The sequence below is a fragment of the Rhineura floridana genome, chromosome 4 (assembly GCF_030035675.1).
Source record: "Rhineura floridana isolate rRhiFlo1 chromosome 4, rRhiFlo1.hap2, whole genome shotgun sequence".
In the NCBI taxonomy this organism is placed as follows: domain Eukaryota; kingdom Metazoa; phylum Chordata; class Lepidosauria; order Squamata; family Rhineuridae; genus Rhineura; species Rhineura floridana.
The window spans coordinates 78,980,510-79,007,317 of NC_084483.1; the positions used below are offsets into that span (position 1 = coordinate 78,980,510).

General features: G+C 41.3%; 1 protein-coding gene across 4 annotated transcripts in view; it reads right to left on the minus strand.

Annotated features, from left to right (window-relative positions):
* Positions 1 to 4,268: 4,268 nt before the first annotated feature.
* Positions 4,269 to 26,808, minus strand: part of ASCC3 (activating signal cointegrator 1 complex subunit 3) — a 411,273-nt gene continuing 388,733 nt past the window's right edge. For all 4 annotated transcript variants that reach the window (XM_061623428.1, XM_061623430.1, XM_061623431.1 and 1 more), the window contains 3 exons: positions 20,231 to 20,440; positions 5,514 to 5,689; positions 4,269 to 5,418 (listed from right to left, as the gene is read on the minus strand). In XM_061623428.1, coding sequence (XP_061479412.1) covers positions 5,271 to 5,418; positions 5,514 to 5,689; positions 20,231 to 20,440 — 534 coding nt within the window. In that variant the 3' untranslated portion in view covers positions 4,269 to 5,270. The remainder of the gene's footprint in view (positions 5,419 to 5,513; positions 5,690 to 20,230; positions 20,441 to 26,808) is intronic.

Genomic DNA, 26,808 nt, shown 5'->3' on the forward strand with positions numbered 1-26,808 from the left:
CTTACTGCAATAGACTGTGTATTACTCTACACGGAAGAACCAAGACATCCAACCCCCCCGAGACATTCTCTACCACAAAACTGAAAAAATAAAATGGTGCACTACATTTTAAATGCAAGGTTATTAGCACAGAGCTTGGGACCAATGTAGTGAAAAAACATTATACAGGCTGAGATTACTACTTAATGAAATGTTTTGAGATCTGCAGATAGGCTTGGGAAAGACTTCTGATATTCTTTATCTCTCTTCCCTCAATAGCATTAAAATGACAGCACTTCAGTGACATTTTCCAGTACATAAAGATCATCTTTCAGTTTGATACTGGCTTTCCAAACATCTTTAGTTTCCATCTCTATTTTTTTTCTATGTGGCGTCTAGAGTTTTGGCTGTTGGTTGGACAGGATGTTATTCTCCAGAACTCTTACCCTTTATCATCATATTGAGTTATATGATCATCCCCAAATTCCTTGTCTTTTGTCCCTAGATATTCCCATAATTTTGGTTAAAAATGGCCATTATATATTATTGCTATTGCACTCTGTATCTAACTCACATACAGTAGTTTAATAGGGAACAGAAAAAAGTAGTATCATACACACAGCACATACTTACTATGTTAATGTTTAGAATGTTTTTCATACTTAAAATTCTGCTGATCATTTTATTGTGATCATCGACTGTAAACTGCACTATCAATTATCTAGAATTTATAGAAAGTTTGCCAAGGGACTATTTTATGTAAAGCTGATTGCAATCTTGCCTCATCTCATTCCACATTAAGTAGAATCTCCATTTAGTATATAAAAGCCAATAATTTTGGAACAAAGGTATTTCAGACATATTTTGAAATTTGGGTCTGCTGTCCTAAAAACACAGCAAACAAGACTTAGTGATGAAATTAATACTTGGCATGAAGAGATCCACTTCATTGAAAGAGGAACTTCGTATCATGGAAATACACATAAGTGGAAAGCATTACATATTTATATATGACATGTAGTTTCATCTGTTGGAGAGGACATTTATTGGATAGATTTTTCATTTTTTAAAAATGAAGTGATATAATAATGCTGAAGACTGAAGTCAAGTTTCATTCTTAACTGTCTAGTCCAGCCTTTCCCAACCAGTGTGCCTCCAGATGTTGTTGGACCACAACTCCCATCTTTCCTGACCATTGGCAATGCTGGCTGAGGCTGATGGGAGTTGTGGTCCAACAACATCTGGAGGCACACTGGTTGAAAAAGGCTGGTCTAGTCCATCAGTCTAGCTCAGTTTGGTTCTTGGTTTTACTCAGTTGATGTTGATTTACCCTATGTATTTTTGAGCTAGGTGTAGTACAGATAGCCACCATGTGAAATTCAAACTTGTATGCAGTCCTGGAATGTAGTTAATTTCGTGAGCAGCTTGAACCCTGCATCTTAGTCCACTAGAATACTCTTAAAAGTGAGGAAGATTAAATGACAGTGATTCCTTTGTTGTATTGCTCCATTCATAAAATTATTCTGTCATCACACTGACTGAAGTTTATGAAGCAATGCTCTCTGGCTATGAACATTATGAAGTCATTCATTTTATATCCTGGCATCAAGAGTCAGACAGTTAAGACATCATAGCCTTTTCAAAAATGTAGATTCGGATACAAGATAAACTATCTGCCTATCTCTGAGGACCTTCAAAATGACTACATTTCCCAAAAGGTCTCAAAACTTAGGGCATTCCAGTAGATTTGTTTAAAAATGGACTTTGAAGAGGTTATTTGCCATTTAAAGCTGACCTTTCAAAACTATCCAACTCATTGTCTGTGTTAGAATACATGAGCATCCTATAAATAGACTGGACTAGTGGCAGCATTTAGTTACTGAAATCACAAATGCTCTTTGTTGCTGGCTATTGCAGATGAGAAATTCAGGTACAGTTTGACATTGTTTTCTTCTTACAGAAGGTGTTCAGAATTAACCTTCTGCATTCTGAGCGTTAACCATTTGAAGCACAGTGAACATTCATGTATAAATACCCTTCAAGGAAATAGAAGTACTTTCAGGTAAAGAATGAAAGTACCCAGTCTTGCAAACCTGAGAGTCCTTGAATATGCTCTTAAACCCATAGATATGCTACATTGTGGCAGGATTTCAAAAGAAATGAGAAGATATGCTATATTCCAACTGGTGTGACCAAATGAGGATCACATTCATGTGTTGATTATTATGTTTGTAATAAAATGGTGTAAGAGATTAATCTAGGAATATTAGATAGGTTCAACAAACCTCAGCAACATCGGTTTGCTGCGATGCAAAAGGTAACAGACTAGGTAGTAGTATTATTGGCATCTTACTCTGTAATTACTTATTAAAGTTGTATGGAAAGGTAGATTACCATAAAAATAATAGCACAAATATACTAAGACTGGAAACAAGTGAAATTTCTAACAGCGGGGAACTTTAATACTGAATATTGTAGTGCTTTTTATATAGCACCCTGCTACTGTTGCTTGCTCGTTAAGATGGTTAAGGGAAGTTAAAAGTTGCAACTGCTGGTTCTGAACATTATGTGGACCCACCAAAAACAAAGCACATAGATGTTCACTTGGACTAAATCCAGACAAGATAGAAGTACCTTTAGAATTTGCTCACTTACAGGTGAGTGGTGTTCATCCTGCTCTGGAGAGGGCTACATTGCCCCAGAGCAGGGTTTGCAGGCTTTTTTGGACCAGAGGGCACATTTCAAAATTTGAGAGTGCTAGGGGCATCAGTCACAAAATGGTTGCCATGGGTGGGTGGCAAAACACCAAATGGCTGCCATGGGGTGTGGCATAACACAAAATTAGAGAGTAGTCATGGTGAAGCTGTTCCCATAATTGTATTTCCATACTAGAAAAGTCAACCTGCTGAATTTCTGCCTGCCATATAGCTATTAAAGACAGAAGAACCCTGTTTTTCTCCAATGCCAATTCTAAACTAAAGCCAGTCTGCCATCCTGTACCCACTTACCTGGTAGTAAACCCCATTAAACACAAAGACTTACTCCTGAGTAGACATGTATACCATTGTACTGAGTGAACTATACAGTGAATTCTAAATGAGTTCTTGGTTTTTATCTCCTGCAGAGCAGGCCTTTTCACAAAGTTTTCACATATGCCTTTTGTGGGGAGGGGGATTCTTTACATTCATCCATACTTATTGTGTAGTAGTATTTGCAGAAAATAATTTCTAGGCACGATCTGATCTTAGGTGAACCCGACACAGGAAAGATGCATTCTGGTAGCTAGGGAAAAAGGAAGTGCAAACTATGGAGGTTTTGAAGACTAGGAAAAAGAAGCAGCAGCAGAAAATGTGCATTAAACGGGAGGGCAGAACAGCAGTTCTTTAGGACCCCAGGAATTCTTATTGCCTGGTGTCCAAAACAACTCACTTATCTGTCACAGCTCTGATTTCATTTGTTGGCTAGTATCAGTGACAGGTAGGAACAGCAGGTTGGCTCATATAAATTACTTAGAAGGGTACCTGTGCATTTTGCTCCATAACTTTCTTTCTAAGAGGGCAAGAGACTTTATTTTTAACTGATAGCTCAGATTCTGAGCTACCTGCTGGGGCCCCACTAAAAAGAAGGTCTCATAGTGCCCATGGGCAACAGGTTGATAACCTCCACATTAAAGATTAGGTTTGCAACTGTGTGCATGTGGGGAAATGCTCATTGATCCAACATTGTTGCTAGAGGCACAAGTGAGCTCTATGGCGCAGAGAGCCTTTTACTGCAATCCTATGTGTATGGAGATACCCTTGCTTCAGTTATCAGTGATCTGGCAAACCTCCCATCTGGATCACTGCAATGTGTTGTATGGAGCTGCCTTTGAAAATGATCTGGAAACTTCAGCTGCTCCAGAACAGGCTGTAAGGGACTATGCAATTGGATTGTATTATGCCAATGCTGGATTCCTGTCCATTCCAGGTCCATTTCAAAGAGCTGGCTCTAATATATAAAGCTCTAAACAGCTTGGGATAAAATTACCTGAAGGATTGCCTCTTCCCACATGTGCCTACCCAGATCATGAGACCATTTTTGGAGGCCCTTCTTCAGGGACCAATAAGTGAGCTTTGATGCTGGAGAAATGGCCTTTTCAGAGGCGATACCCTAGCTGTTGAATGCTCTCCCCAGGGCATCTTATTTGGCAATTACTTTGCAGTCTTTTTGCTGGCAGATTAAGATCTTTTTATTTTTCCTGGTCTTTTAAATTCTTAATTTTTATATTAAAAAACTGCTTATTGTATTTCTTGTTTATACATTATTGTAAGCTGCCCAGATAACTTTGTTACAGGATTTCATATTAATAAATAATAAATACTACTTAACATCTGTTTAGTTCTAGCAGTAAAGTGGGCCCTTCTAAATACATTTGTCAAGCGCAATGGCACCCTTCATTTCCATGTTTTAGAAAAACAAAACAGACTTAACCCACTGCATAAAATATAATACAAATCATCCTACTAACATCAGAAGTGCATTGCTCCTTCACATTTCTAGCTTGGACCCCTTTTTAAATAATCTGAAAAGCCATAGTCTATTAAATGTACAATGAATACTGAAATCCTTTAAAAGACCCACGGGTACAATGACTTTTCAAACATATGATGTGCTTAAGTGCTGAACTTTTATTACTACGTCCTATATGTTTTACAGAGAAAATTCTGGGATGACAATTTTGTCACAGGCATTTGTCTTCAATACAAAACCTTGCAATGTACCTCAGCAACATTTTTCCTTATGTCTTATACATTAAAGGGGGGAAAATCTATGTACACAGAGTAGCTGCAATCGAAAGACATTGTACACAAGCCAAGAAACCATCAACGCAGCTGGAGCTTTCTTCCAACCACAGGTTGCCTCTTCAAGAGTGGGTGTGAAATCTCCAGCTAACTTATATGTAAATAGTGTATTTGGGTGACAGAAAGTGGCTACAATAATGATAGCTTGAAACGTAATGAAAAGGTTAGTGTTTGCAAATTATCCACTCCTGTTGCATACTGCCAAAACCAACGATGGCATATATAAATAGGAAAACAGAGTCACTTTACAAGAAATCTAGAAAATGATTTATTTTAAAAAATGCAACTCTTTTATCAGGTAAAAGGCCTCTGTGGCTAACTCTGTGTTATCAGAATCAATACAGTAGTCATTTTCAATTTCCTGGGTGTCGAAGTTTGATGCTGATTGCACTAAGGCAAACACAGTTTCCCAGAATGAACATGCGAGCACAAGAGAGTACATAGACCATGTTATTTCAGAGCCAGGTCATTTAAGACATAAGAGAACTCTGTGTTGACCTGTGCTGACATGCTAGTTGGCAGGGTGTTCACATAAATGTCATACTGTTGGTCCATTCCGAGATAACTGTCACTCATAAGATACAATGTGTAGATATACCTATAATAAAATAAAAAGAAAAGGATATCAGTTGTTTTTTCCCAAAGAAGCCCAATTTCAAAAACTAAAACATCTTCCATTCAATATTATCTTACTTTCCAGGAGCTTCTGGGGTGTAAAAAGCAACTGAAACTACACTCTGATTTCTGACATATCCAACTCTTTTCAAAGCAACGAGTTCTTTTTTGTCCACTTCTCCTAGGATCAAGAACCACCCTTCATCTTTGGTCTTGGGAAATCGTGGTGCAATGGCTTTGCTGTCTTGCTTGCCCTGGAAGGAAGGAAATACAAGTTGACAGCATGACCTATACAAATTATATTCTCTGTGTTAAAAAAAAAAAAAGTTTACTTATAAATGTAATGCTTTATTTGCATGTTCTGAGTTTTGCTATCTGTACATGGAGCAAGTTTTATATTCAAATAGCAGCTTGTTGAATATGGAACCTGCTCAATATACAGATTGCACATACTGGTTTTTAACAAGAAAATATAATGTGCAGTCATTCAATAAATAGTCAGCAAACTGCAGATGGAGAAGTTTAACTGGAGGTACCAGTTTCCAGACTCCAGCTTAACTGGAGTCAAAGTAGATGAGATAATGGGAGGCCAGGGACAGGACATACCACAACAGGATGCCAGGGTGGTAGAGTGGCTAGGGTGTCAGACTAGTACCTGGGAGACCAGGGTTCAAATCCCCACTCAGCTACGAAGCTCATCTTGGACCACTCTTGGCCCAACCTACCTCACAGGGCTGTTGGAAGGATAAAACAGGGAAGAGGAGTGCCATGTACACCCACCTTGACTTCTCGAAGGAGAAGTGGGATATAAATGCAATAAATAAATAAATAAATAAAGTTAGGGCCACAATTGTAGGACAGGTTCTTTCTTTCTTAAAAAAACCCAACCCTTCCCATGTGCCATATTTCTCTTCTACATATAGGCTGCTCAGCATGTGTGTGTGAAATACCTGGATGTCTTGCACTGGAGGGCAATACACCAGCTTTGGGGAGAGGTTAACCTTGTGTCTCCAGTGTGTGTCTGTCTGTCATTGAGAGAGAGAGAGAGAGAGAGAGAGAGAGAGAGAGAAAGAGAGAGAGAGATGGAGTGGCGCTGAGAAAGTACTTTGCAATCCCTACTTTAGCTTTCCCAACTTAGGGTCTGGCCCTTTCCATTGCCAGCATGTTTCCCTTGACTAAAAAAAGGTTCCCCACTGCTAACTAGAGGATATGATGGTAGTGTCATTTTAAAGACTCATAAAACTTCCAACAACTACACTGGTGCAGCAATTTTGGAATGAGAAAAGTAAATGAAGATTCAATGGCAAGAGTAAAGCATTTCATATATTCTAAAATTATTTTGAGTTAAACTTTCATATTGAAATGCTGGCCTCTTATTGTTTTTTTCTTCTCAGAGGAAGGCAATGGTAAATACCTCTTACCTCTCTGAATACATCTTACCACGAAATCCCTATGAATAAACTATCCAAAATGCAACACAAGATAGTGCTGGAGATGAGACCCCTCAGGTCAGAAGGGACTCACTGAGCTACTGGGGAAGAACAAAGGACAAGTACCAGTAGCGCTGTGACTAATGATGCAGCTGGGTCAAAGCCAAAAGGAAGCCCAGAGGCTGGTGAGCACAGATGCAAAAGGAGACTCTGGAGTTGTATGATGCACACAATAGGAACATGGAATGTGAGAAGCATGAACCAGGGAAAGTTCGAAACTGTCAAGCAAGAAAGAACGTATCAACATTACAATACTTGGAGTGAGTGAATTAAAATGGACAGGAATGGGACATTTCCAATCAGGCAACTACAAAACATTTTATGCAGGAAATGAGAAATTAAGAAGAAATGGGGTTGCTTTAATAGTGAGAAGTGATGTAGCAAAAGCAATTAGGAGCTATAAAGCAAGGTCTGAGCGAGTGATATCAATGAACAGGAAACCTATTAACATAACCATCACCCAAGAAGAGGCATTGGAGAGATTTTACAGAAAAGTACAGGAAGAAATTGATCACACACCAAAACAAGATGTGCTGATAATCATGGGGGACTGGAATGCAAATTAGGGAACAGAGAAGAACTAGGAACTGCGGGGAAATGGGGCTTAGGAGACAGAAATGAAGCAAGAGAAACACTTATTGAATTCTGTGAAGCCAAAGGTTTGTTTCTTACAAACACATTTTTTGAGCAACCGAAAAGACAACTGTACATGTGGACATCACCAAATGGTCAATATAGGAATCAAATTGATTATATAATTGGTAGCAGAAGATGGAGAAATTCCATACTTTCTGCGAAAACATGACCAGGAGCAGACTGCAGTACAGACCATGAACTGGTCATATCGAAAATCAGAGTAAAGCTACAGAAGAACAACAAAGCAATCATAATGCCAAAATAAATTTTAAATAACATCCCAGAAGAATATAAAGATCAAATAAGGAACAGATTTGAGGCTTTAAAAACTTAGTTGATAGACAACCAGAAGAATTATGGAGTGAAGTCAGGGACATTATCAGGGAAGAATGCAAAAAGACAATACCTCTACTTAAAAAGAGAGAAAGACCTCAATGGATGACTGAAAAAACTCTTAAAATGGTTAAAGAGAGAAGGAAAGCAAAAGCAAAAGGAGATAGAAACATGGTTAGAACCCTAAATGCAACAATACAGCAATTAGTATGTAGGGACAAAGAGAACTACAGTAGAGCCCCGCTTTACGGCGCTTCGCTAATACAGCAGTCTCAATTAGACTAAAGCCCCACTCATACAGCGCTTGTTCCCCTTTTACGGTGGCTTTTGGGCGCTGTGCATCATTCTATTCAATGAATTCTGCTTTTCAGCGGTTTTCGCTTTTCAGTGGGGGTCTGGAACAAAACCTGCCGTATGAGTAGGGCCCTACTGTATAACAATAGTTATTGTATAGAAATAGAAGAGAACAAAATGGGAAGAACAAGAGCTCTATTCCAAAAGATTAGAGAAACGAAAGGCAAATTCAAACCAAGAGTAGGGATGTTGAATTATCAACAAGGGAACACACTGACTGACCAAGATGAAATAAAAGGAAGATGGAAGCAATACACTGAAGAACTCTATAAAAGAGATGCCAGGATGACAGATTCATTCGTGGAGGAACCGTATGATGAAGAACCAGAAATTTTAGAATGTGAGGTGAAAGGTGCTCTTAAAATACTTGGAAGAAACAAATCACCAGGAATAGATGGCATACCAATAGAGTTGCTATAAGCAATCTGTCCAAATTTTGACAAAAATTTGTCAAGAAATATGGAAAACTAAACAATGGCTCACAGATTGGAAACATTCAATATACATCCCAGTTCCAAAGAAAGGAGATTCTAGGGAATGCAGTAATTATCGAACTATTGCCTTAATATCCCATGTAAGTAAAGTAATGCTCAAGATTTTACAACAAAGGCTCTTACCATATATGGAGCGAGAAATACCAGATGTCCAAGGTGGATTTAGAAAGGGACCAGAGATCATATTGCAAACACACGTTGCATAGTGGAACAGACCAAGGAATTTCAGAAGAAAATCACCCTGTGCTTTATAGATTACAGCAAAGCCTTTGACTGTGTAGATCATGAAAAACTATGGAATGCTTTAAAAGAAATGGGGGTGCCACAGCATCTGATTGTCCTGATGCGCAACCTATACTCTGGACAAGAGGCTACTGTAAGGATAGAATAAGGAGAAACTGATAGGTTCCCAATCGGAAAGGGTGTGAGATAGGGGTGTATTTTATAATCCTATTTGTTTAATCTATATGCAGAACATATCATACAGAAAGCAGGATTGGACCTAGAGGAAGGAGGTGTGAAAATTGGAGGGAGAAATATCAATAATTTAAGATACATAGACAATACCATACTAGTAGCAGAAACCAGTAATGATTTGACATGAATGCTGATGAAAGTTAAAGAGGAAAGCACAAAAGCAGGACTACAGCTGATTTATGTAACTTTAAAGTTGACAATGAGGACATTGAATTTGCCAAGGATTATCAATACCTTGGCATAGTCATTAACCAAAATGGAGACAATAGTCAAGAAATCAGAAGAAGGCTAGGACTGGGGAGGGCAGCTATGAGAGAACTAGAAAAGGTCCTCAAATGCAAAGATGTATCACTGAACACTAAAGTCAGGATCATTCAGACCATGGTATTCCCAATCTCTATGTATGGATGTGAAAGTTGGACAGTGAAAAAAGCAGATAAGAGAAAAATCAACTCATTTGAAATGTGGTGCTGGAGGAGAGCTTTGCACATACCATGGACAGCAAAAAAGACAAATTAAACCAGAACTGAGGTTATCATACTTTGGGCACATAATGAGAAGACATGATTCACTAGAAAAGACAATAATGCTGGGAAAAACAGAAGGGAGTAGAAAAAGAGGAAGATCAAACAAGAGATAGACTGATTCCACAAAGGAAGCCACAGACCTGAACTTACAAGATCTGAACAGGGTGGTTCATGACAGATGATATTGGAGGTGTTATGAAGTGCAGGGCCCTAAAGCCCGTCAACTAGAATTCCCACCCCAAACCCCTTGTTGTGTGACTCGTTGTACAATCCTGAGGTACTGTGAAAAGAGACAGCTCAAGGCCATGCTGTGGGCAACAAAAATAACGAGAGCAATTGGAATACATGTTATCTTCTCCTTGGCAGATTTCCCTCACGCCTAGCAGAATAATCCCATTATTCAAGCAAGCATTAGAAAGTAGCCTGAGTTTCTCTGTGTCAGCTAAACACACACACACACACACAATCACCTCATACCCAGACCCCCCCCCTGATTTGCAGGGGGGTGAGAGAGAAAAAGTCTTTTAAAAAGAGGCTTGAATCTAGGAAGGGGGGGTTATGGAGATCTGAGCTCCAACACGTGTAACAACGCTCTCCATGCAGGACTGCAGGGAGAAGAACCAGGAAGGGATTTTGTGTCTTGGCACACGCCTTGAAACAAACAGAATCCTTCCTGTTTTGGGGCCAGAGCTCTTCCATATCAGCTGTATTCAACTGCTCACTCCTGGGCCTAGGATAGGTAATCTCTCCTACCTGTCACTTTTTATAGTAATATGGTCCTTTGATCTCTTTAGTTCAAAGTTATGAATGGATTAGCATATTAATGATTAATGCTGCCACGCACCCAGTAATTTTGTAATGCTATTCTTCTCTTTTCTCTCAATAAAAGAAAGCTTTGCTTTAGTCTGGTTTGGACCTGCATTTCTTTATTTATTTTATTTATTTATTTAATTTAATTTATATACCGCCCTAAGCCCGAAGGCTCTCTGGGCGGTGTACATAAAAGATAAAACAAGCGCAGTGTAAAAATACAATAAATACAATAAATCAAAAACCAAAAACAAACAAACAAAAAAGAACCAAACAACGTCCAAAATGCAAAATAATAGTGAAATACAGTTAAAATACACTTTAAAATGCCTGGTGTCATGCCAGTTTGATCCCCTTAATTATTTTCCTGGGTCCCTGGTCATAAATAGTTAAATCTTTTGATATTTTTCCATCCCGGTGACCCGGTGATTTTTACAGCCCAGCTGTATCGGCTTACAGCAATTTGGCACCTCTTTATCAGCAAGAGGGGCCTGGTTCCGTCAAGGCCGTAAAAACTCCTTCGGCTTGTTATGGGAAACCAGGAGGGACGGTGCCTGGTACTGTGGGAACATCATTTCATCATTCCTGTGATGAACTGCTAATTAGTTGATTGTCTCCGGCTGAGGCAGGGATTTTCTCCATAAGAGAAGGCCTCGGTCTCTGGGCTGTGTTCCACTTGTGGGCACCACCTTGCTTATGGTGATGCTCTGCGGTGGCTCCATTATACTTCCTGACTGGCAGTCCCTGAGGGGAAGGACGCTAACTACTGAGAGAGAGCTGAGGCTTTGTAAGTACAGCTGAGGCAGTTAGCTTTATTATTTTTCATTTGTGCCAAGAACCTTTTGTATACTGTTGTGTTATACCTTGCCCCTTTTGGGTGTTGGTTTTAGGATTTGATTTGCTGCTTAAAACTATTTTGTATGTACCTTTTTATCTTTTGTACCCCTTATCCCTTTTCTTATTTTTTTCTTTTAATAAACTTTACTTATTTTTAAGCAACGTGTGTTTATTCCAGAGAAGGGGTTCAGTTCCTAAATTCAGTCCTGGCTGCTTGACCAAACTACCGTGTACTAGAGGAACGTTTCACTTAAGACCTCTGAAGGGGCCAGGAGGGTATCGAGCCTCTGGTCCTGAGAGGCTTAGGTGTTCAGTGGGCTCTGGGGGTCCCTTCACCCCAGAGTAGTTAACCAATAGAAGGGTGGTGGCAGTACTACCGTGCAGGGTTGGTGTAAGCATACACAGCCCTAGCAGACCAGGTTTGCTAGGATCAATTGCCCAAGGTTGGGGATTGATTCCTGGGACAGTAAAAGTAGGAGGAGTGGAACTCCCTGCTTTCACTACATGTTGGCAGCGTTTGGGGTCGAAAAAAGACTGAACCTATCTCTGGTTAAACATATTTGTGGAAAAGGTACAATTGGTTAAATTAAAATTATTAAAGGTTCTGGCACAAAGGTTTGTTGTTTTGGAAAGTCAGGATGGATACGAGATCTAAACAAAAGAAGGCATTAGATCAGGTTTCTACTGAGAGTAGTGATGAGGAACAAACAGAGATGTTACCTCAAGGCAATTTTGAAGCAGCAGGAGGCAGCGCAGAAGGGCTGCCAGTTCAAAGCTTTATTCCGGAGGGAGAACGAGCACCGTCGCCGGTACGGGGTCGACGGAGTATGGATAGTCAAGTTAGCCAGAGTGGGGGTGTGCCACCCATGGATATGTGGGCAGAAATGCACAACTTCTTCTCGAAACAGATGGCTCTTATGACTACCCTTGTGCAACAACAACAAGCTTTTGCCCCACCAAGCCAAGGACTGAGGTCTGGCAGAGTGTGTTTGGGAGGAGCAGATCCAGCAGATTTTCCGTTTTATCAAGCGGGAGAGGACATTTCTGAGTTTTTCTTAATCTTTGAGCAAGCGTGTGTGGACCAGTCATTAGATAAAAAATACTGGATGAAAATTCTACGCACTCAAGGGAAGGGAGAGCTAAGAAGTCTAATGTGTAAACTCCCAAGAGAGCTAGCTGATGATTATGAAAATTTTGTAAAGTTGGCAACAGCACAGTTTGCGCTATCCACTAGGGCGTGTTACCAAAAGTTTGAGACTTTGACAAAAAAATCAAAAGAGACATTTTCAGCATTAAGCGCTCGTACTGCTCAAGCTATGGACTTGTGGATTGCAGCTGCAAAAGCTAATACTTTTGAGCAGTTAAGGACAGTGTATACTCTGGAGAAATTTTACAAAATGCTGCCAAAAGAGCTTGCCGCGGCTGTGCGAGGCAAAAAACCAAAAAGCTTGCAGGAAGCAGGTCATTATGCGGATGAACTGGATTCCTTTCAGGACAAAGAGGAATTGCCTAAGGTATATGTTAAAAAACCGGGCAATTACAAAGGAAATCAACCAGCGGGAGGAGGGAGTGAATGGAAGAAAAAGGCGTGGCCATCTGTAGCTAAGCCTGAGGACAGAGGGGAGAGCTCCGCTCCTGCTGCTGTTCCTGTGCGTCCGCCAGTTTACCAACCGAGTAAAGCAGTTTTGGAGAATTTATGCTTTTTATGTAAACAACCGGGGCACAGAAAGGACCAGTGTTCCCAACTGATTAAAAAGCAGAATGTGAGCGTCAGCAAAGGAACTAAAGTAGCTGTTGTACAGAGAGCCCGTGATTATGAAGAACCAGGAGGGCAGTCATCTCCAGAAATTTCCCGTTGGTCGTCTTCTGATTCTAATTCCGACAATGATTGGGAGTTCTCGGCTCCTAGTACTGAGAATAGCCCCATCACTCAAAGGAGAGGAAGTGAAAAAACTTCTGCGGTGAGTGTTATTCAACCGGGAGAAAAGAAGGGGGGTGGAAAGAAAAAGCCAACCCAGGAACTACTCCAAAGCGGGAAGGGAGAGAAGGAACGACTCCCTGCAGACAACGTTAACTATTCCTGTTTACCTGGCCAGATTGCTTGGTCCAACAAAATGTTTAAAGAGACTATTTTTGTAAATTATGTTAAGTTAACGGCCTTTCGCGATTCGGGCAGTGAGGCATCTAGTTTATCTCGCCATTTAATTCCGCCTGAATTAATTTTACCGGGGGTTAAAGCATCAGTACATGTTTATGGGATGTCTAATAAACTTTGTGATGTGGCTGATGTCTGGATTTCATATAAAAACTGGTCGGGAAAACATAGAGTATTAATTCATGATTACTCTGACCAGTTTTTTGATTTCCTGTTGGGGAATGATATTGCCTATGCACACTATCTATATAATCAGAAGACTGGAGGTGTGAATGTGAATGTTTTAACTAGAAGTGCAGTTAAGAAATTAGAGCAAGAACCTGATATCGAAATTTTGCCACTAGATGGTGCTGTGACACAAGAAGTTGATGATTTAAACCAGCCGCTGCCAAACGGAGCTGGGAATAGGGCTGATGTTGAATCTCCTGAGGAAGAGTTGAAATTAAATTCTGTTCGTTCTAAGGCGTTTAGGGAAGCTCTCCTACAAGATGAAAGCTTGCAAAAATGTAGGGAAGCTGCAGAAAATGCTCCCTTGAAATTGTCTAAATTTGTGACCGTAAGATTTTATTGGAAAAATGGGTTGTTATACAGAGAGCATGTGCCGCAGGGTGCATCTGTGGATTGGAAACCTGTTAAACAACTGGTAGTTCCATCAGCGCATAGGCTGGAAGTGTTACAATTGGCTCATGATGCTATTAGTGGAGGCCATTTGGGAATAAAAAGAACTTTAGCACGAGTAACTCGTTGCTTTTATTGGCCCCAGATTGCAAAAGGGGTGCAGGATTTTTGTAAAAGCTGTTTAACCTGTCAGTTAGTAGGACATGCTAGGGATCACCCTAAAATGCCTATGCAAGTTTCTGAGATCATAGCAGAACCATTTGCCCGGGTCGCAGTGGATATTCTTGGTCCACTGAATGTGACGCCTAGTGGGAAGAAATTTATTTTGACTTATATAGATTATGCAACACGATTTGCTGAAGCAGTAGCTCTATCTAGCATTACTGCCACGGCTATTTCAAAGGCTCTATTAGAGATTTTTTCTCGGTGGGGATGCCCAAAAGTTATTTTATCAGATCAAGGCCCAGGTTTTGTAGCTAAACTCACTAAAAAGTTATGGGAGATTGCTGGGATAGAACATGTGACGTCTGTGCCTGGACAGCATGAATCCAATGGACTTTGTGAACGTCTGAGTCTGACGTTGGGAAAAATGCTAAGGGCCCATGCTGTAAAACATTCAGGTAACTGGGATGTGGCATTGCCGTTTCTTATGTTTGCCTATAGAGATACTCCCCAGGCCAGTTTAAAATCTTCTCCAAATCAGTTGGTATTTGGCAGGGATATTGCAGGTCCCCTGTCTTTGTTAAAGGCAGATTGGGAAGGAAAGATGGAATTTTCTTCTGTACCAGTAACCACGTATTTGCAAAACTTGCGTGAGACCCTAAAGAATGCATTGGAGACTGCCCATGAGAATTTAGCAGAAGCCCAGCAACAGCAAAAGGCTTATTATGATTCTCATACTAAGGCACGTCGTTTTGCAGTTGGCTCTGAGGTTCTGGTGTTAAAACCCCAATCAGGGTCTAAATTGTCAGTGGCCTGGACTGGGCCTATGCTGGTTAAGGCACAACTGAGTGATACCAATTACTTATTGGCCTATCCTGATTCAAAAAAGAAACCAAGGGTTTACCATATTAATACCCTTAAGCAATTTTGGTCTAGGGCAAAGCTGGTCTTGGCCTGCACTAGGGCGAAAGAGCAGGAAGAAGGGTTTGTGGACCTAGTGGCAGAAAGTCAACAAGAAGGGGGTATTGATGAGGCTTTTCTGCCTGACAACTTGGAATATGAACAATGTTCACAACTACGCCAAGTTTTGATAGATTTTCAATCATTGTTTTCTAGTAAGCCAGGAAAAACACATTTGGCAAAACATTCTATTTTGACAGGTGACCATCCACCAATGCAGTCCTCCCCTTATAGGGTAACTGGACCACATGCTAAAGTGGTGGAAAAAGAAATACAGGCCATGTTAGACTTAGGGGTTATTGAACCTTCTGTTAGCCCCTGGTCTTCTCCCATTGTGCTGGTAGCCAAGAAGGATGTTAATGAAATTCATTTTTGTGTGGATTACAGGAAATTAAATTCAATCACCCAAGTGGATCCATACCCCTTACCCAGGATGGACCATCTGATTGAAAGGTTGGGGGCTGCTAAGTTCATCACCACCTCGGACCTAACTAAGGGTTACTGGCAAGTACCCCTAGATGAAGATGCTGTCTTGAAATCTGCCTTTGTTACCCATATGGGCTTGTATCAATTTAAAATGATGAGTTTTGGGCTTAGGAATGCTCCTAGTACGTTCATGAGATTAATAAATTCTGTCCTGAATGGTTTAGGAGATTACGCCTGCGCCTATCTTGATGATATCGCGGTGTATAGTAGGGATTGGGAATCCCATGTGAGACATTTAAGAACTGTATTTCAAAGGCTGCAGGATGCAGGACTTACCATTAAAGCCCAGAAGTGCCAATTCGGGCTGGGAGAGGTTTCCTATTTAGGCCATAGGGTGGGTAGTGGCTGTTTGAAACCTTTGGATGCCAAAATTGAAGCAATCTCTAATTGGCCAATACCTCAAACCAAGAAACAAGTTCAGTCATTCTTGGGGCTTGCTGGTTACTATCGGCGTTTCACTCCCCACTTCAGTAGTCTTGCCACTCCTTTGACTAATTTGTGTAAGAAATGCAAACCAGCACGAGTGGTGTGGTCGTCGGATTGCCAACAGGCCTTTGAGGCTTTAAAGACTGCATTAATAAATTACCCTGTTTTAAAAGCCCCAGATTTTGCTGAACCCTTTGTGGTACAGACTGATGCTAGTAATTTTGGTCTGGGTGCTGTACTCTTGCAGAAGGATACGGATGGAGAACTCCACCCTGTAGCCTATCTGAGTAAAAAGCTCACAGAGCGAGAGCGCCATCTAGCGACCATTGAGAAGGAGTGTCTTGCTATAGTTTGGGCCCTGGAGAAATTAAGGCCATATCTTTGGGGACGTCACTTCCATTTGCAAACGGATCACTCTCCTCTGTGCTGGTTGTCCAGAATGAAGAATTCAAACCAAAAATTATTGAGATGGGCTCTGCTATTACAAGATTTTGATTATACCATAAATCATGTAGCTGGGAAGAATAATAAAGCCGCAGATGCCCTATCTCGTATGTATCATTTAGATGACTGATGCTGATCCTGTGATTTGTAACTGATCTTGCTATGTTATGCCTGAAATTTTTTTAATAAGTGTATAATTCAGTTTGTATTTTTATTGTGATAGTTTGTTTCTTTGATGTCTTCTAGAGCGATGATATCAAAGGTGTTCAACCTTTGATGTCATCTTCCTTGAAAAGGGGCGTGTCATGCCAGTTTGATCCCCTTAATTATTTTCCTGGGTCCCTGGTCATAAATAGTTAAATCTTTTGATATTTTTCCATCCCGGTGACCCGGTGATTTTTACAGCCCAGCTGTATCGGCTTACAGCAATTTGGCACCTCTTTATCAGCAAGAGGGGCCTGGTTCCGTCAAGGCCGTAAAAACTCCTTCGGCTTGTTATGGGAAACCAGGAGGGACGGTGCCTGGTACTGTGGGAACATCATTTCATCATTCCTGTGATGAACTGCTAATTAGTTGATTGTCTCCGGCTGAGGCAGGGATTTTCTCCATAAGAGAAGGCCTCGGTCTCTGGGCTGTGTTCCACTTGTGGGCACCACCTTGCTTATGGTGATGCTCTGCGGTGGCTCCATTATACTTCCTGACTGGCAGTCCCTGAGGGGAAGGACGCTAACTACTGAGAGAGAGCTGAGGCTTTGTAAGTACAGCTGAGGCAGTTAGCTTTATTATTTTTCATTTGTGCCAAGAACCTTTTGTATACTGTTGTGTTATACCTTGCCCCTTTTGGGTGTTGGTTTTAGGATTTGATTTGCTGCTTAAAACTATTTTGTATGTACCTTTTTATCTTTTGTACCCCTTATCCCTTTTCTTATTTTTTTCTTTTAATAAACTTTACTTATTTTTAAGCAACGTGTGTTTATTCCAGAGAAGGGGTTCAGTTCCTAAATTCAGTCCTGGCTGCTTGACCAAACTACCGTGTACTAGAGGAACGTTTCACTTAAGACCTCTGAAGGGGCCAGGAGGGTATCGAGCCTCTGGTCCTGAGAGGCTTAGGTGTTCAGTGGGCTCTGGGGGTCCCTTCACCCCAGAGTAGTTAACCAATAGAAGGGTGGTGGCAGTACTACCGTGCAGGGTTGGTGTAAGCATACACAGCCCTAGCAGACCAGGTTTGCTAGGATCAATTGCCCAAGGTTGGGGATTGATTCCTGGGACAGTAAAAGTAGGAGGAGTGGAACTCCCTGCTTTCACTACACCTGGGAGTATAAAAAGGTTTTCACCTGGCGCCGAAAAGATAGTAACGTCGGCGCCAGGCGCACCTCATGGGAGAGACTGTTCCACAGTTCGGGGGCCACCACTGAAAAGGCCCTGGTTCTGGTCACCACCCTCCGAGCTTCTCGATGGGATGGCACTCGGAGGAGGGCCTTAGATGTTGAGCGCAGTGTACAGGTAGGTTCATATTGGGAGAGGCGTTCCACCAGGTATTGCGGTCCCATGCCGTGTAGGGCTTTATAGGTCAAAACCAGCACTTTGAATCTAGCCCGGAAACAAATAGGAAGCCAGTGCAGTCGGGCCAGAACAGGTGTTATGTGAGCGGACCTTCTGGTACGCGTCAGCAATCTGGCCGCTGCATTCTGGACTAGCTGTAGTTTCCGAACAGTCTTCAAGGGCAGCCCAACGTAGAGCGCATTGCAGTAGTCCAATCTAGAAGTTACCAGAGCATGAACAACTGAGGCGAGGTCATCGCCGTCCAGATAGGGACATAGCTGGGCTACCAATCGAAGATGGTAAAAAGCATTCCGTGCCACCAAGGCCACCTGGGCCTCAAGAGACAAGGAAGGATCAAAAAGAACTCCCAAGCTACGAACCTGTTCCTTCAAGGGGAGTGTAACCCCATCAAGAACAGGATGAACATCCACCATCTGGGCAGAGAAGGCACTCACCAGCAGCGTCTCAGTCTTGTCTGGATTGAGCTTCAGTCTGTTAGCTCCCATCCAGTCCATTATCGCGGCCAGGCAACGGTTTAGCACGTTAACAGCCTCACCTGAAGAAGATGAAAAGGAGAAATAGAGCTGCGTGTCATCAGCGTACTGATGACAACGCACCCCAAAACTCCTGATGACCGCACCCAGCGGCTTCATGTAGATGTTAAAAAGCATGGGGGACAGTACCGATCCCTGCGGGACTCCACAATGGAGAGTCCAGGGTATCGAGCAATGTTCCCCAAGCACTACCCTCTGGTGATGACCCACCAAGTAGGAGTGGAGCCACTGCCAAGCAGTACCCCCAACTCCCAACTCCGTGAGTCTTCCCAGAAGGATACCATGGTCGATGGTATCAAAAGCAGCTGAGAGATCAAGGAGAATCAACAGAGTCACACTCCCCCTGTCCCTCTCCCGACAAAGGTCATCATACAGGGCAACCAAGGCTGTTTCAGTGCCGAAACCGGGCCTAAAACCGGATTGAAATGGATCAAGATAATCAGTGTCATCCAAGAGCCCCTGGAGCTGGCCGGCAACCACCCGTTCCAGCATTTCTTGGGTTATACACGTACCATTTAAGCACATTTCAGGGCAGAGAGCTTGTTTTATCCCTAGCCAAAGATCCCCCTCCTCTCAAGGAGGTGTGTTTCATGGGACATGTGGGTGGCAGGTTCACACACTCATGTTCCCAAGGACACGTGTCGTAACAGAGGTCACTGATTCATAGGGTCGCTATAAGTCGTAATCGACTTGAAGGCATATAACAACAACAAAAAATACAAAATCAGGTAACATTTATTTCAACAACTGATGTATCGATATGCTGCCCTGAGCTCCTGCTGGGAGGAAGGGCGGGATATAAATCAAATAATAAATAAAATCAGGTAACATTTATTTCAACAATTGATATATTGCTTAACACTGAAGTTTCTAAGCACTGTACAATAAGATTACAACAAAACATATAGTGGATAAATTCAATTAAAATTAATAATAAAAACAGACAACTAACTTAAAATGCCTGCTGAAATAGAAAGGCCTTTGTCAAATGCCTGAAGTTCAACCGGGGGGGGTGTCCAGACTAATCTTAGGCAGTGGGAGGTCCATAGATGCAGGTCCCTCCTGATGTTTGTGAGCCACGGGGACCACTAACAGAAACTCCCCTGAAGATCTCAGTGATCTTGCAGAGATATAAGAATTCAGGCAATTCTTAAGGTATCTCCAACCAAAGTTATCAAGGGCTTTGAAAATTAACAGAAGAACATTGAACTTGGCCCAGTAACATATGGGTAGCCAGTGAAAGCTTTTAAGCACCGGAGTTATGTGCTGGCGGTAGTGTGTTCCCACCAGTAGTCTAGCACTGGCTAGTTTCCAAACTAGGCCTTGAAAAGATCTGATAAATGCCACATCAAGAAAATACCATAGCTGAGGGAAGAATGTCTTTGAGTCTGTACATGACAAAGACGTTACATAAATAAATAAATAAAACAAGAAATGGGCATAAGGAACCAATGGGAGGAACTGGAAAAAAGAATAGTTAAAAACTTTACCTTGGTATAACCTATATGCAATCTCCGCAAGTTTATCTGGAGGACATATTCTTGGTCTGCATGCAACCTGATCCACTTTTTGTCATCCCGTATGCTGGTTGCCAACAATGGGATACGTATTTCATTCCGTTCTTGAACTGCATCATCTGAACAATCTTTAATAATCATATTAACTTCTATAATAGGCAAGTGGGACAAGAAATGCCAAGCCTGTGGAATAGGAAAAACACACAAGATAAAATAATCCTCAAACATTCTCAATTGTTTTTGTTTTTCAACTTTACACAAAACATTCATTCTGTAATTATGTTATTCATCCTGTGTAGCTTGGAAGAATTTGGTAGCATGGGCCACATCCACACCAGGCCTTTATTTCACTTTGGACAGTCATGGCTTCTCTCAAAGAATCCTGGGAAGTGTAGTTAGTGAAGGGTGCTGAGAGTTGCTAGGAGATGCCCTGTTCACCTCACAGACCTTCAATCAGAGTGGCTGACTGTTAAACCACTCTGGCCACTGGAGCTCTGTCAGGGGAATACGAGTTTCTTCTCAGCACCCTTCACAAACTACACTTCCCAGGATTCTTTGTGGGAAGCCATGACTGTTGCACGTGAAATCAAAGTCTGGTGTGGGAGTGGCCCTGATTAGGCAGGCCCAGCAGCTGTAAGTCTGGCTTTTAGAACACTGACAGTTGGTTCTTACTGAGCATGCCCGACACTATCATTCAGTTCAATGCAAAATTTCTTAAATTAATTAAAAATCAGGTAGGCACTTTTAAAACTTTTAAACAGCAGAAGATGAAGGTCAGAATATGGGGCAAAGTCAGTAGGTACTCTGTGAACATGGCTGACTTTTAATGAATTCCAACAAATTATGAGAACTCTGACAAACAAGTCTAAAAGGGCTCTGGGGTTTCTCTCTCTCTCTTTAGTCTCTGAACTCTCTATTCTCTCTGACTGTTTTGTGTATTGCCATGAAAATTCAGAGGGTTGTTAAGCAAATGTTTCTGAGTTCAAGACTAAAATTTTGTAAGGTTTTGTTTTGAAATGAGCGTATGGGAAGCATCAGAATGGCATGTATTTTCAATTTAACATTGTGGAATGTGAAAAATCCACATTGGCTATAGTATAATTATTAATAGGGCTGTTACCTGATTAAAGAAAACCAATTAAATAGTTTTAATTAATCAATCAATTAATTAAATGGGCAATAATCTGTCTATAATAATATTGAAGAAAACACAACCAACAATTAAATCTGCATAGTCTGCATAGGGGCCAGTTCATTCAGGCACTGGTGGAACTGAGAATTTCAGTGACTCCCCAGAATGAATCCTGATGTAGTATCATTACATATTTATAGACAAAAGGAGTGATTTTGAGTGCAAGGGTTTTCTGCAAAGTACTTCATTACTCAGGGAGCTTTGGTGCTTTCACTAGTTCCTTTTCTTGCCTCAGGTGCCCTGTCTCAGCCTGTGTGACTTTTGCACACAGAACTTTGGATTCAACCCTTCTATGACTTCCCTTGAGTTCAGGCTCTTGGCCCCTTTCTTGTAATGCCCTGCCACTTTCTCTGTTACAACATCCCTTCCTAGGGTTGCCAGGTCAGAAGCATCCCAAAATCTGAGATTTGAGGGGCAGGCCCTAGTGATGTCCAGACACCAGAAGGCCACTGTAGGGACAAAGGAACCTAGTGTTGTGGAGATGTTAGATGGGAGCATTGGGGAGTAAAGATGGATGCTCCTGAAGGCTACAATTCTAAACACACTTACTAAGGGATTAAGCCCCATAGAACTCAACAGGACTGACTACTGAGTAGATATAGTTTGGATTGTGCTGTTGGTAAACCTTGACTAGGGATCCTCTGCAAAGACATCCATCTCCAAGCGGTTGGCAACCCCCTGCCTGGAATGCCCTGCCCTTATCTTTTAACGTGGCTGCTCCAAACATCTTTACAGATTTGACCCTTCACTTCAGAAAGAGGTCTGAGAAATGAGTAAGAGTAAGAAGTATCTTTTAAAATTGTTCTTTTCAATTCACTCTTGAATGCACATCATACCTAGGGCAGATCCACACCATTCATTTAAAGCACATTCAACACCCATTTGAAGCACATGAATCCCACCACAGAATCATGGGAACTGCAGTTTGTTAAGAGTGGTGAGAACTATAATTGTGAGGGGGAAACGACACTTCCCAGGATTCTTTAGGGGAAGTAGTGCACTTTAAATGAGAGTTGGATGTGCTTTAAACGTATTGTGTGAATAATCCACTTAATAAATTTTGCCTGCATGTAAATTGTTTTAATTAATTTTTCAAAATGGAAATGAGCTATAAACTGTAGTGGGTGACCATGGGCTACTCACCATCTCTCAGCCTATCTGCCCCTCAGGATGAAAACAATGGAGAACCATGACCACCCCAAGGCATACTTAAAATGTAGAGGAAGTATTATACAACCACAGTGTGAAATCGGATACTTATTGGGACACAGTATGACAAAATATTTATATAAGCATGACTATCAAATATGTTCATTATTTACACAATGTAAAATATTTATAGTGCAATCCTATGTTTGTTTACTCAGAAGCAAGTCCCAATGTATTCAATGGGGCTTACTCAACCAGGGAAAACTGTACCCTCAAGTGATAAGGAATTTGTTCTTTTAACAAGCCTTTTAAGTTGAGACCTTATCCCAGTCTGTGTCTGTGTTGGAATTGCTTTTTAATATGTTTTTAAACCTTTTCTTTTTTAAAAAAAATGTTTTTAAAGCTTTTAAAAATGTTTTTAAAGATGTTTTGTTTTAATATATTTTAAAGTCTGTTTTTATGACTTTTAAAGTGTTTTTAGTGCTTTTGTTTGCCGCCCTGGGCTCCTACTGGGAGGAAGGGCGGGATATAAATCAAATAATATATAAATAAAAATAAATAAATAAACTTCATTCACCCAACCCAAAATTTGGAATCATGCCACTTTAAGCTGTTTTGCAACTGTTTATACTTGTTTTATGGTTATTGGTTTTTAAAGGGATTTATTTCTTATTGTGAGCTGCCTTGGTTTCCAGTCACCAACCCAACCTCACAGGGTTGCTGGAAAGGCTCACTCTCACTCTCACTGGTGTAAAAATACACCCCATATAATAGTTTATTGTCAAACCAGTTGGTCATTGAGGAACATTTTTTTAAAAATCAGTATTAGTTTCCTACATAATAAAAACTGTGATACCTAGGTAAACCCTGCCTAATTGCTTTAAAATAGAATTGGAGGGGGAGAGAAATATTTACAACACAAACACAAGTCTGTGCTATGTTTACTCAAAAGTCCCATTAATTTACAGCACAATACTAATCATGTCTACTCAAAAGTAAGTCCTAATGGCGTCCAAAGGGTTTCACTCCAGGTACATGGAAAGCAAGTATTGGATTAAATACTTTCATAATTCATAGCCCAGGGTCTGACTCTTGCACACAAGAGAAAAAACAAAACTTTAAGCCATATTACTTACGCAAACTGCAAAATCTCAAAGCCACCATTTTCTGATGTTGAAATTAAGCCTAGGCATGCCTGGATGAACAACCCTGGCTTCATTTATTGGCTACAATCCTGAAAGGGCGGGGTTAGACCCAGAGCTTGGAAAAGTTACTTTTTAAAACTACAACTCCCATCAGCCCCAGCCAGCATGGCCACTGGATTGGGCTGATGGGAGCTGTAGTTAGAACTAGGAGCTGTTATAAAGATCTGCAAAACAAATTTAACAGTCGCGTGGGGGGCGGTTGATGTTTTGGTGTATATCTCGGGAACCAGACCACCTAGAATTTTTTTTTTTTAAATTGAAGCTGAGAGTCCGGAGATTAAGGGGTGTTAGCTGGAGAACCAGAGGGGACCCCCAAAAACCAGAGACTCCACCCAAAAAACGGAGAGTTGGTAACCCTATCCCTTCCTTCCTTACTTGAGTGATCACCACTACTGGAAAGGAGTCACCTGATCCACAGAAGAGGGTGGTAAGGCAGTCAGAGGAAAATACTGTGGGGCATGGGTGAGCAGGGGCTGAAGAAAAACATCTGGCAGGTTGGATGCAGCTCACATGGTGCTAGTCAGCCAATCTGTGATTTAAATGAAACATGCATATGCATGTTTGCACATTCAACCAGTTACCACACACCATTATATTAAAACAAAAGCCCAAATTAAAGAACCTCTCCGACTGCTCAAGAGTTCATAAAGAGAGAAGATCCACATCTAAACACCCCAAAACAAGATTGGACAGCCAGCACACTGTGGAACAAATTTCTTGGTGTCCACCATCCTGAAAGTGCACAAACAGATGCTTCAGAAATATCCACCTCAACAGATTTCTATCACATAATAAAGATCTGGCCTGATGTTACAAAATCACTACAGTCTTGGCAGTCAGAGAGAAAGGAAAGAAACATTGTCAACGGTAGATTATTTTGGAATCCTCCCTCTGGTGAACAGCCAACATGGGTCTCTAGTCTTAGAGCTGGTTTGCCAGCTTTGGTCCCTTTTGGACAGAGAAGACTTGGTCAGTGTTCCATGCTCTGGTAGCTTCCAGACTGGATTACTGCAATGCGCTCTATGAGTCTGCCCTTGAAGACAACTCAGAAACTTCAACTGGTTCAAAATGCAGCAGCCAGATTACTGGCTGGGGTTCCTTTTAGAACTCCATATAACCTGTTTTAAAGCAGCTGCATGGTTGCCAATTTGTTTCCAGGCCCAGTTCAAGGTACTCACGGTGTTTAAAGCCCTAAAGGACTTAGGTCCCAAATGTCTGAAAAACTGCCTCCTTCCCTACAGACGCTCTCGGGTATTGAGATCAACAGAGGGGGCTCTTTTGGTAGTTCTGCCACTCTTGGAAGCTTACGGGGTGGTAGCCTGGGACAGAGTATTCTCTGTGGCAGCCCCTAAGTTGTGGACTCCCTCTCCACCGAAGTGCGTTTGGCAACTTCACTGTACAACTTTTGGCGACTGCTGAACACATACCTCTTTGCCCTAACCTTTTGACACCTGAGATGTGTATTTTTAAGGCTCACCGTATTTTCTGTGATGCTGTGCAGGATGTTTTGAACTGTTTTTAATTATATGTTTTTAAATTGTTGCAATTTAACCTGGGACCTCTGAGTGAAGGGTGGGTAATAAATTTAGTAGTAGTAATAATAAAAGTAATAATAATTTCCCCCACATTTCTATAAGTCCATGGGTCTGTTTGCTTTAATGTTATTGCCAGTATTGTCACCATATTCTTTGGCCTCTTATTTGACTTCTGTCTACACAAAGCAAATACAAAACCCCTGAAGAGTACTACTACACATACTTTACAAAAATTACTTTATTTCAATTTTTTTTAGATATTGCCTTACCTCAACTGATTAAACAATACTTTTATAAGCCACTGAAAACTACTTATAATTACATTCTGAATTAAATCTTCCCAACCTAATCCATAATGAGCGAGTCACTGAAGTGCTAATTAGTGATAAAGCAAACCACAGAGAGTTCAGAGGATCAGTTCAGATAATTACCCAAAAGTTCAAATTCTTATGTAAAGTTACCCACACGTCTAAGTTGCTTACTGTAATGAAGTGGGTTGAATCTTTAATGTCCTTAAAATAGTTAGCATCCACCACTTCCTCCAGATTTCTTGGCAGTTTTCAGGACTTCCTTAAGATTAAGTTTCCTAACACTTCCTTACATCCCTGATCAGCAATGGATTTCTAACTGGAGTTATGTTTTCAATCAAGCAAGGCTTAACCATGGGAACTTTGTCTGACCCGTATTGGCTCCAGAATTTAGAGAGCCCTTGGGCAAGATACCCTCTACATTTAATTAATTTATTTATTTGATTTGTATCCCCTCCCTTTCTCCCAGTAGGAGCCCAGGGTGGGCCCCTTTCCTCAATAGGTCCATCTCCTTACTATAGCAGGTCCACCTGATGGTGGGGAGATAATCAGTAGGCCCCTTGCTGGGGTGTCAGCCCTTGGCAGTTGCCTGAGGATCCTTTGAGGCTGACACAGGCACAGCATTATTTAACCACTTCCCCATTCCACTGAGAATAGCAAAAGAGGTTCTGTCAGTATTCTCACCTTAGTCCCTTAAGTGCTCACTCATTTTCTGTGAGTTGGTGTGCACAGAACGGAGTAGCTGAGGGATGTAAGGGGAGAATTCTGACAGAACCACTATTACAGATCTCCCTGTGGATAAGATTAAAGAGCTTTTTGCCTGTGCCAGTAGCTGAAGTACAAAACTCTGTCCAAAGGGCAATGAAATGGGAGCTTCTTCCCCCTTTAGATGGTCCAGAATCTAGCAATTAGACTGCTAACTGGCAATATCCAGAGCAGAGGGTATTCTAGATGTTTGACTATAATTCCCCTCAGCTCCGGCCAACATGGTCAGTGATGAAGGGAGTTGTCATATAACAGTATCTAGAGGGGATCACGTAGGCTACCCTGATGTACAGAGAGAACAGTCATCCTTGAGGAGCTATACTCCTCAATGAAACAATGGTACTGTTCTGTAACAGGTTGTTCTTTAATTCCCTAAATGGGCTGGGGATACTTAAGT